Consider the following 11,927-nt stretch of genomic DNA (forward strand, 5'->3'; position numbering starts at 1 on the left):
ACACACACACACACACACACACACACACACACACACACACACACACACACACACACACACACTTTCTTTCCTATGGTGGCTGCCTCATTCTCAGCCCCCAAATCAAAACTTTTTCAGTCACTCCTTTAAACAAACCATAAACCTCACATGTACAGGTCTCGGAAGGAGATGCATGCCCCTAAGGAGAGCAGAATATTGAAGATTAAATGTGCTGTGTAAATTTGAAAGAATTTTGCCCCAAACTTATTTTCAGAGGGTGAGCCAGACTGTCTATTTCCGATACCGACTCTCTGCACACTTTGTAGTTACATGGCATCTCTTCAAGGATCTCAATGCAGTTACAAACATGAATGAGTACAGCCCATCAACACTCTTCATGGAGCTGAGAATTACTGTTGATGGAGAAACCAAACTCAGAGTACTCCGCTTGCCCTTGGTCACAGGGGCAGTCTATGATACATCTGGGGAGAGAACCAGAACTCCTGATGCCCTCTCCTGTTGGTTAATCACATACAAACGTTCCGCTCTGGGGCCCAGAAGTGCACCCAGGACAGCAAACAATGCACATAGTTTTACTGGCTCAGGGCAAGGAATATTATTTTTGGTAGGCCAAAACAAAACAAAAACAAACAAAAACTACTTTGGTCTCTTCATGCTCCTCAATCATTGTTTTAAAAAACAAAAAAGTCACCAGCTAAGGCCCTAATTCAGCAAAGCACTTAAGCACATCTTTAAGCACTTTCAGCATGTGATTAATCCCATCGATATTCAGTAAAGTTCTGCACATGTGTAGTGTATAAGGAATTGTGTGGTATCCCTTTTCAGTATTTTGTGAGCCCTCTAGTGGTCCTCACTATCCTGCTTTGAAAGCCATAAGAAGAACCCTTCCAGAGTAGCAGTGTATATATGGAGCTATGTTGGTGTATAGCTATAAACATGGTTATCTGGACCCCACTGTACTCATATGGTCCCTTCATATTATGTACGTTGTATAGGGAGCACAAGATGCAACAACATGATTAAGTGCTCTGCTGAATCAGGCCTTAAATGAATGATGGTGGGCATTAAAATGTAGCATAAGTTTTATAGTGTTGTTGTAATTTACTGTTTCTTGTAAATGATACGCGGCATGCTGCAGGGCTGAGGTGACTGCTATATGCAGACATAATTACATTTATTATAACTCATTTGAAATAGAATTTTCTCAGTCAGAGCAGGGATAGCGTGCTGTTACTAATCCAGAATGGCACACTTCTTTCTTTGCATAATGACTGCCTGGCTATTGAGCATTTGGGCCAGATCCTCCACTGGTATAGATTAGCATGGCTCTATTGAAACCAGTGGAATTATGCTGATTGAAACCATCTATGGATCTGGTTAAGAGCATTAGAACGGCCATACTGGGTCAGACCAAAGGTCCATCTAGCCCAGCATCCTGGCTTCCGACAGTGGCCAATGCCAGGTGCTTCAGAGGGAATGAACAGAACAGGTAATCATCAAGTGACCCATCCCCTGTCGCCCATTTCCAGCTTCTGGCAAACAGAGGCTAGGGACACCAAGCAAACTTAAATCAGACTCCATGGCTTGGTGCCTCTTTTAATTCAAATTTACTTAAAATATTCTAGCAAACATGACACCGAAAAAGGAATTTGGAGTTTGTCAATGATGTATTTAAAACACCATCTTTTAGTGTAAATCCACCATCCGCCGTAAAGAGCCAACTTTGGCATTCACAGCACCCCAGTCAAGGAGCCTTCTGTACTCCCCGGGTTTCAGCAAGTATTGTCAGCACCCTCCAAAGTTCGGCAGCTCATACAAGATCCAAGAGCCACCCAAAACATTGAGGGAGTGGATCTCAGGATAATGGATGCAATCCTGAACTGTGGGACAATCATCTGTGAGCTCCAACATTTGGCCTTGAAGGTCATCTCTTTCGAAGAGCTCGATCTTGTGGGAGCCGGTGTTCTGAGATGGCAAAGGGACCACAGAGAAGGAAAGACTGAAATACCTCTAACTTTCGAAAGCCAGACAGATCTTCTACTGATTAAATCTGGCTGCTATTAAAGAAACATACACAGAGAGATACTCTTTTTTCATATCTGTTTGCCGAGAGGAAAGGTGGCATTGTGGTTAAAGTACTAGACTGGGATGGGGAAGATGTGGGTTCAGCTCTCACCACTATCACGGTCTTCCTATGACCTTGGGCAAGACACTTGCATTCTGTGCCACACTTCTGCAAATGTAAAATGAGGATGATATGACCTTTCTCCCACCCTCTGTCAGTCTTCTCTGTTTCCATGGTGAGCTCTTCAGGGAAGTATTGTCTCTTACTATGTTTGTATAGCACCTAGCATAGGCGCCGACTCCGTGGGTGCTCTGGGGCTGGAGCACCCATGGGAAAAAAATAGTGGGTGCTCAGCACCCACCGGCAGCCTCATGGATCAGCTCCTCCCCTTACCCGCCGGTGGGCCCCACCAATCAGCTCCTACCCCTCCCTCCCAGAGCTCCCACCTGCCACAATCAGCTGTTCAGTGGTGTGCAGGAGGTGTTGGGAGGGGGAGGGGGCACTGTGTGGAGTCATCCACTTTCAGAAGTCAGGATATTCTCCCCTTTTTAAGAAAGTACTGTTGTCCCAAGTAATTGGGGCACTCATATAAGTCGTCCCGCTGCCTTTTTCTACCTGGCTGAAATTGCATTGTTTCAAGTAGGATTGCAGATCCGGGTGATCAGTGCTACATTGGTAACAATGGCCCTGGAAGCTCCTGTCTTGGTAGAAGACAATCTGCAATGTAAATATTTATAAAACCTCACCCAAATGCACGTATTAGATCATGATATTGGCATATCTGGTCTTGCAGGCCTGCTGCTCTGCTCACCTTTCCCATTTTCACCAGCTTGTAGAGGTGACAGCTCGGAGCCATGACCAAATACAGAGATATCTTTTATCTACAGCAGACCTAATGCTGCAACTGCAAGAATAACACAAAAGGGGCATTTTCTGATGAGTAAGGGGATTTCATGTTTTCTCTTTATCATGAGGAATGGCATTTACTGTACGTAGCATATTGCATTCATCATCTTTGCTACATTTGTGATATTCTTGGTGCCCCAAGTGCTAATGAACTGTTCATTATATAACCTTGAAGGCAATGGCGGCAGAGTGTAAATTGATGTGTGCCAATCAACACCAGCTGAGGATCTGGCCCAGTATGTTAAACAGAGACTTATCTTCTTTAGATAAAATGGTCCTCAATTGTATTTGCCAGTGAGATCGAACAGCACACGTAGCCCATATGTGCATTCTATCCCATCTACCCACCACTGCTGAATTAGCCCAGAGACTTCCATGGAGTTACACTTATTTACACCACGTCTAAATTTGGCCCATAATCAAACACTACGCCTCTTTCATGAAAACAAACTGTTTCTTACTCCTTTTGTTATAAAGAGATGACAAAATATTAACTCAGTTACTATAGGAAAATGACTGATGCCCTTAAGGCAGGCAAAAGAAACAACATCAGATGTGTATCATAATACATGCTGCAATGCTACCCTACATATTGGAACATATCCTGACTCCACAAGACAGTAACAGAAAGGAATTTCTGTCCGTGTATCATGTACCATAGCTCAGCTATGTGGGGGGAGGGAAGAGAAGGGAAGGAGAGAGGAATAGCAGAGATCAAAAGACATATTCAAGTAGACTTTGCACTGACTTCACATGGGAGGGTTACATGTTTCCCTGCACCTTCTGAAAAGTTCACCATTTATTGGGCTGATTGTGCTATCAACATAGCAACTTCAAATATTTGAGCAATTGAACCAACTGGGTCTTATCTGACATTTTGCTTTGACTTCAAATTATGGGTTACTTGCTAATACTGAAGCTCAGCAGTTTTAGTCCTGGCAAACTCTCTTCTTTTGAATGTTCTTACAAATTGCTCTGCTTCAGTTTTGAATTCAGAGCATAAACTGATCACCAGCTGGAGCCAGGAAGACACTTTCTTCCCTAGAAGAACACAATCAGTACATCATGGGGAAATACATCACTTCCCGTAGTGGTCCCTGTGGAATACAGGACTGGATGGGCCATTTGGCTTGTTCTCTTATGACAATGTCTATTCCCAAAATCTAAAACCTTTAAAACAAACCACTGCACACCTAACCGGGGGTGCAAATCAATGCATGTAGACTTTAATATTTCCAAGAGGCAATGCTTAAAAGCAAAGAAACTGGCACACTCAGAAAGGAGAGCACAAAATTGAGCTTGTATGTGCAGCTGGAGAAACCTGGTCAGGCATGTAAGGGTATCCACCTTGTCACCTAACTTGGCATGCAAACTTAATTGGATGTCTTGGTGATTTATTTAAAAGCGTTCTTTGCAATGATTTAGTCTCCAGTTCCAATGGAGCAAATGGCTATTTTTGGCACAGGAGCATGAAGGATTTGGAGGGAAGCGCACCCAGACTCCTTCACTCAGCAGGGTGTTAGCCAGACGGGGTGAGCTTTGAATGTTGTGGATAGAGGGAAAGAGATACTGGAGGGCACGCTGAGGAAAGAGAAGAAAGGGCTGTCACCCCACTGCTTTCCCAGACCTTTCTACTTCCTTTTCCTTCTCTGCCTGCTCCCCTTCATAGCAGGCCTTGTGTTTCCTCTATTGGTTGCAGCTGTGGGTACCTCCCTCCATGATTGGCAGCTCTGGCAGCTGTGTGGGGTTGTGATCAAGCTGCTTGCTTGTAGACAGGAGAGGGTGTCCTCCCCCCTGTGTCTGTGCTCAGTATGGGGTTTTGTAGACCCCACTGCACTCTTGTTACCACAGTATCTGGTAAGATCTCCCAATCTTCAATGGGTTTATATTCACAACACACCTGTGAGGTAGGGAAATGCTATTACACCCATTTTAAAGACAGCCTCTCTCTGCCTCAGGTCTCTAAATGACTGGCAAAAGGTCATACAGGAAGTCTGGGGTGAAGGAGGAAACTGAACCCTGGTCTACCTAGTCTAAGACTGACATCCTAACCACTAGACCATCTTTCCTCTCAGCAGCTATTGAATCAACACTGAGCCTGTTTTCTAGAGGCCAATAGTTATGCCCCATGAGAATTCCTGTCCACAAAGTAGTCACCTCCTGGGATACTAGAAAAAAGGGAGCCCTAAGGGTCTGAGTAAGAATCAAGCACCCCTGTGTTCCAGTCCCAGCTCCAAGATAGTCTTGGGTAAGTCACTTAAGCACATTTTTTCTGGTGCTGTAGCCAAATCTCCTTTACAGGGATGGGGTAAGAGCTAAAACCTGAAATTCTGGAGCACGCTTGCGCTCAGATTTTTGTGGGGTGTTATTTCACCTTGAGCCATTGGAATGCCACACACTTCTCAAAGTTCTGCCAAGTGGCTAAGAAGGCCGGTGTTTTTCAGTGTATCAAACCCTGTGCCCCTACTGTCAGTCACTGTAGGATCAGCCAATTTGTGATGAGCTCTAATTGGAATATACAGACTGCTTCCTAAGCTTGTCTTTCCCCCATATCCTTTTAAAGGAAGTGGCTAATACTGTGACTCATAGAATCATAAGACTGGAAGGGACCCCGAGAGGTCATTTAGTCTAGTCCCCTGCACTCATGGCAGGACTAAGAGTATTATCTAGACTCCAGGGTTTTAGCCTTTGGCCAAACCTTTGCTTACAAATCTCAACGAGACTTAGATAACCTTGGAAGATCTGACATCCTGTCCTCTTTTGTAACTAGGACTCTGCCCCAGAGCATTTGGATCATTGTGTTCTTCCCTTAGACACTCAGCATTCATTCTTTGGGGTTTATTTTGTTTATGGCTTTCTGATGACACACCCCTTTATTCCTGTGTAGGAGTTTGGCCAACGGCTATAGAGATCATGATTAGTGAAAGAAGGCTGAAGTGTTTTGGCCATGTGTAGATGTCAAAAAACTGTATTCCTAAACAAGCCTTTGACTGGATGGCACTTAGTGGAAGGCAGAAAACAGGAGGACAATAGACAATGTATATGAAAACCATTGAGAAAAATGTTACTTTCCTGAAAAGAGACTATAATAGAGCAAGACATGTGGCATTAGACAGAGGGAGGTGGAAATGCTGGGTTGCATGATGTGTCATGAGGCAGGAGAGCAACTAATATAAATAATTAGGGGTTATTTTGTACTAAGTATCTCAACCCCTTTGGATGGCTTGGGCTTGTTTTCGTTTTCATGCTGAAAAGGTTGCCAGGTTAGCTGTTGCTCTTCTTTGGAAGAGTGTGACAAGTAGCACCCTTGCAGGGCTTTCTTCTGCTCTCACCACACTTATACAACAATATAACTCCCCTGCCTCCAGTAGACTTACTCCTGACCTAGTGGTAGGACTGAGAACAGAAGGGGGCACTCAACACTACAGTATATATTGCTTAAGAGAGTGCACTCAAATAATGGCTGGGTGTTGGGGTGTCTACCCCACTCCAGACCTGAGTAAGTATAACGGGACAATTAATGCTGAGACAGGCTGCACCGGGAGCAGAATTAGGGCAGATAAGGTCTGATGGAAGATGAAGGCCAGCTGGGCAGGGACAGGCTGAGCTGGTATAAAACCAGGAAGTGGCGCACAAGGAGGGGGCTACAGGAAGGAACTCTGCAGTTACTCCCTAGAGAGGAAGCACATTAGTAAGAGAGAAGGAGGTGCTCTAAGGAGACAGTAAGTCCTGGGATCCTGCTTGGACTGTAGGACTTGAACTTGAGAGAGGATGAAGTAGCCACAGGGAGCAGAGGAGGCTCTAATGGTAACCCAGGGATGGTCCAGAACACAGTGAAAGGAAGGTAGGAAGCAGCCTAGGAGAGCAGCAATAGAGTCTGGGATAACACAGACCATGGTTGCTAGTTATAGGCTGGCTGGTCTGGAACCCCGAGTAGCAGGCAGGCACAGGTTCTCCTACCAGCCACTGGGAAGTGGCACAGGATTGCAGGAGACACCAACTGGACAGCTGGTCTGGAGTAGGGTGACCAGGTGTCCTGTTTTTAAAGGGACATTCCTGTATTTAAGTCTTCCTGCAGGTGTCCTGACTTTTTCTTAAAACCTACAAATTGTTCCATATTTTCTGTCTCCCCCAATCAGTACTGGTGGGTCCGGCTGCTGGCCAGATCCCTGCTCAGCAGCTGACCTCTCACAAGCAGTGAGTGGAGGGGCGAATCCAGTGGCCGATGATGGGGGTGGGTGTGCAAGGTTGGTGGCAGGGCAAAGCTGCAGCGCACGGGGCCAGCCACTCCCCCTGCTGGTCCATCAGCGCAGCTCCTGTTGCGTGCCGGCTCTCGGCCAGCAGGATCTCGCCCCCTGTCCTGTTTCCAGCCAGCACTGGCTGCGCGCTGTGAGCTGTGGTGGCTGGTGAGTGCAGGCAGGCACCAGGCGGCGGAGCGTTACATGTCTCCTCTGCTGCCCACCCGTTGACCCTTTACATGCTCCCCCTCTCGCTCTCCTCTCCCTGCCTCCCCCAGCTCTGCTGCTCCTCCACATCCTCCCCATTGGGGCGCATCCTGTTCCAGCGCTGTGCAGAGAACCAGCCCCTGGTCGGAGCACTCAGCTCACCAACAGCTTGGCTGGCAGGCTGCTTTCTTCCCCCACTGCCTCTGGCTGGGCCAGCGCCCCGGGAAAGCCCCCTCTCTATTTGAGTGCCCCCACTGCTGAGTGAACCCCATGACAGGCTGTTTCGCACAGGCTCCAATCAAGCACAGCACTTAAGCACATGCGTAACTTTCTCTATGGGACTATCCATGAGCTTCAGTTAAGCACGCGCTTAAGTGCTTTGCTGGATCAGAGCCTCATGCTGTCCCGCAGAGGCCATTTGCTTCCAGAATGCCAACAGGTTTTGGGCAGTCTGTCTGGAGATTTCTATTGAATTCATCTCCCATACTGCCAACAGGCCATTGGAGATGATACTGTCTAGCACTTATTACTGGAACCCTGGCCCCTGCTACAATGCTGGGCTTCTCTCACTGACAAAAGAGCTTGTGTCTTTGATCTACGAGCAGACACTCAGCTCGGCCTCACCTTTGGCGTCTCCATAAGGGGTCTGTACTGTCGCCTTGGAGGGCAGGCTAGAACTGAATGTCTCATTGCCTTTGCTCTTTCCTTTGTATTTAATCTTGTCCCTTGCACACCTTGATAATCATATATACAGATTAGTCTTTCCAGAACGGTGACTCTTCATCACTGTCCATGAAGACCCAAGGATTAAAATGCATCTTGCTGTATATGACAGTCTCTTTGGATCCAAAGTACATCTGCTGCTGGTATGGCTGGTGAGCGCTTTCTGTGGCTCCCCCTCCACCAGCCTGGTGAATGCTCTGTATGACTCCCCACCAAAAGAGACAGGAACAGCAGCATGGGGCCCTCCCCTCCCCCAGGAATGGGAGCAAAGGCCCTCCACCCTCAGGGACAAGAGGGGGTTCTTTGTCCCTCCCACCCTGAGATACAGGGGTAAAGGTAGTGGAGCTCCAAAAACTCTCACCCAGGCTCCAGGGCATCTGTTTGGTTGGATGGGCTGGGCCTGCAGCATTTCTATTCCTGCCTCCCACAGTCCTCCGCTGGGCTGGTGTTGGTGGTTCCTGCAGTTGACCTCACATTGAGGTGCATTGTTCAAAAGCTATTGTTTCAGGCTGGCTGCAGATTTAGGCAGATGACTCTGCATTGGTTCCACCTGAGTCATACTTTCAAGCTTCGCTTTACACCCCTCTGGGCCAGAAACCTCCGCCTTTGTTACACACAGGAGGTTCCAGTGTAATCAGATAATTAGGCCCGAGGCTCAGACCCTGGCTGGGGGAAGAGCCGTGACTGGCGCTGCCCCTCAGCTGGGAGGGGGCTGTGGCTGATTCCTGCCATCAGCTGGGTGCTCAGCTCTGCCTGCTCCATGCCTGGTGGCTGAGGGGGCTCTGGCTGCTGCTCCCTGGTGGTCCTTCCAGGGCCCTCTGGCCAGGGAGTGAAGGCTGGAGCTCAGCCCAGGGCCCCTCTCGCCCAAGCTCCAAATCTCTGATAAGGGGGGAGGGAGGCTGGAGGATTATGATCTAGACTGTAGTGTAGCTGTATGGTTACAGTCCTCCCATCTGCCTCTCTATGGTCCAAGTCCTGCATGTTTCACTCTATGGTTCAGCTCCTACTACATGTCCTGCACTGCATTCTGGGTAAGGGCAGCACAGCCATGAAGGTGCCCCTGTACTCCCTTGTGTGGCTGCCTAGCCCGGAGCCCTGGGTTTGGCGTTGAGCACTTTGTGCTGGAAGTAGCTATGCAATGCTGGGGGAGGGCAGGGAAAGATGAGGGACAACTTTTGGATCAGAGGATGATACTGTAGCCCAAGAACACAGGACAAGCCTCAATGTTCCCCTTAGTACATTTACAACAGCATGCTGAGAGCACAGTGGTTGCTAAAGCATTTTATTCATTGAGACCTTTCCAGGCGAAAGGCGTCTTGATTCAGTAGAGATCAGTGGCACGTCTCAGAGAGCCGACTTTGCCACTCATAGCGCCCCACTCGCTGAATCTCCGGTACTGCCCTGGCCTCAGCAGGTATTGGCGGCCTCTGTAATTCGGCAATTCGTAAAGGATCCAGTACTCGTCCAGCACAGAACAAGAGAGCATCTCGGGGGAGCGTAGCTGGTCCATGACTTGTGGAGAGTCCTCGGTTAACTCTACCATGTTGCCTCTGTGATTCTCCTTCTCATAGATCTTTATCCTGTAGGTGCCCCTGTGCTGTGACAGAAAATGAGACAGGGTAATAGTGACTGCAGCAGGCTGGCTGCCTGTGATCCTGGGCCCTTAAAGCTGCCTCTGCTCCCCACAGGAGGGGAATCCTTGAATGCTGCAAAGGCAGCACATCCACCCATTTGACTCAGACCTACGCGAACCGTGACTCCCACCCTTGGTGCAGGGAGCATGTCTGGGGTGGGGAGGAGGGAGCCCATCCAGGTGCAAGAGGGGGCGGGGCTGGAATGTACAATGCTGGCCAATCCTCAGTGAGCAAAGTGGTCTCCTAGGCTATGCCAAGTTCTGCTGGGGGCTGTTTCAGGCTTCAGCGGCCCCAGAATCAAGGTAACTGAGAAGTGACTTTGTTTGAAAGCGTTACAGAAAATATTGGGGCCCAATTCTCCCCTCACACTGGTGTAACTCTGTGGGCGTAAGTGAGTTATTCCTTATTTTACACCAGTGTGAGGGGAGTGGGCCCAGTGTATCTCCAAATCCCCAGAAGTTACGGAAACATTTTCCCTTCTTAACTGGAAGTATGTTGTCCTTTACTGTCCATAGACTTAACCAAAGGAGAGCTGCATCCAGGCCCGGAACAGGCAGTGGAAGGTTTCCTATCCTATCCCTTGAATGTCCCCCTCAGCTATCCTGGAGGGACGACCACTAGGAGGAAGAAAGCAGTTCTTGTTTTCAGTCCTCGGTAGCTAAGCTGAAAATGATCAAATAAGAACCTTATGACAGTGGCTTGGGCAATGTTACCATTTTTGGAAGAAAAAAAAAAAGAAGCAAAATCGAACTCACAGGTGGGATCATCCGGCAGGACTTAATGGAGGTGCTGAAACCCTCAGACTGCATGTCAGGATAATCCCCCCGTTTCAGAAAGAACTGCTGTCCCTGGAAGTTGGGACGTTCATAGAGCATGAAGCAGCCACTTTCCACGTGGACGGAGTTACAGCGGCTGAGCTGACTTTGAAAATCCGGACGGTCGCTGCTGCACTCAACAGAGCGGCCCTGGAAGTTTCTGTCCTCAAAAAGAGTGATCTAGTGCGAGAAACAAACGGCAGAGTTTTCAGTAACATCCTATACAGTGTGACTGCGTCCTGGCATTCCAATTTCTCTCCGTCCAGCACACTAAGCCTGAAGTGTCTGGGCCTTACATTTTACTCACAGTTATCATAAATTGATATACTTCAGTGGAATTGATCCTCATTTACACAAGTGTAAGCAAAAACAGAATTGGGCTGTGAGAGATTAATATACAGGGACTAATAGAGACAGTAGGTCCCCTAGCTCTGCATTCTTGATTCTCCTCTCCTACTGGTATCGGCCTGGAGTAACTCCTTTGACATCAAGAGACTAACTCTGATGTAAATGAGAGGAGAATCAGGTCCCTGGCTTCAGACTGACATACCCAACAATCCAATCCAGACAGGTTTCTCTTACCTTTCCCATCGTAGCTGGATTCAGGCTGCAAACCATAGTACTCCAGCTGGGTAACTGCCTTTTTATACCTCACAACCAGTTCGAAGTGTGCACACGTTAACAAAAGTCTTTTCTCTGTTCATAGAGCCAACTCATGACTCTGGGGTCTCATTCAGTCTTTGTATTAGTGTCCATAAGTTTTCTGTAGTGGGGAACAGGTTATATTCCAGTTGTTACCAGTGACCAGTTCTGGGCCCTGGATCTGTCAGCACAGCCATTTTTACATTGAAGACAACGTAGTTGAGGAAAAGAGAGAAACTTCTGGCCAAGTGACAGAGGGGACTGGATGTCGATGCCATCACATCACTTTTCTATAGAGTCTCTGCTGTTGCATTGTTATTAGTGAATGCAGAAGTGGTACAATAAAGATGGAAGAGGGTTCAAACAACAAAATAGAAAGTAGGGAGATAAAAACAGAAATTTGTATGTCAAAAATAATGTCAAAAGGGCTTAGGTAGACATCATGTGGGTTTTAGCAGTATGGAGTCTGGAACGGCCTCCTGAGAGACCAGCATGAGATGAGCAGCTGTTCAGTAGGTGTGCAGCGTCTATCCCCACCTGCAGCCACACGGAGCTGTTTGGAGTCCCCAGGTCTAGTCATTTGCCGCACTCCTCACCACCCCACATCCAAAATGGTAGAGCTTGTACCACGGATAGCGTGGCAGCCCGAAGCCTGGCAGTCTCCCATCAGGCTAAGTCCTATGTTCTGTAACCTAGA

At 47.8% G+C, this 11,927-nt stretch overlaps 1 protein-coding gene and 1 pseudogene across 1 annotated transcript; both read right to left on the reverse strand.

Annotated features, from left to right (window-relative positions):
* Positions 1-1,686: 1,686 nt before the first annotated feature.
* On the reverse strand, positions 1,687-2,885 carry LOC112107330 (annotated as a pseudogene).
* Positions 2,886-9,421: 6,536 nt separating this feature from the next.
* On the reverse strand, positions 9,422-11,179 carry LOC112123577 (gamma-crystallin B-like). Its single transcript, XM_026647700.2, has 3 exons — positions 11,171-11,179; positions 10,529-10,768; positions 9,422-9,736 (listed from the first exon to the last, which is right to left on the reverse strand). Exons 1-3 carry the CDS (start codon positions 11,177-11,179, stop codon positions 9,461-9,463), a joined length of 525 nt encoding a protein of 174 aa, XP_026503485.2. The 3' UTR covers positions 9,422-9,460.
* Positions 11,180-11,927: the final 748 nt, after the last annotated feature.

This window comes from Terrapene carolina, unplaced genomic scaffold (assembly GCF_002925995.2).
Source record: "Terrapene carolina triunguis isolate 2854851 unplaced genomic scaffold, T_m_triunguis-2.0 Scaffold62, whole genome shotgun sequence".
Taxonomy (NCBI): domain Eukaryota; kingdom Metazoa; phylum Chordata; order Testudines; family Emydidae; genus Terrapene; species Terrapene triunguis.

Bases quoted from the DNA above. Each gene is read 5' to 3' on its own strand.
- LOC112123577 (XM_026647700.2), bottom strand. The intron at 9,737-10,528 runs GTGAGTTCGATT...TTTCTGTCACAG, and splicing joins CCTGCCGGATGATCCCACCT to CACAGGGGCACCTACAGGAT.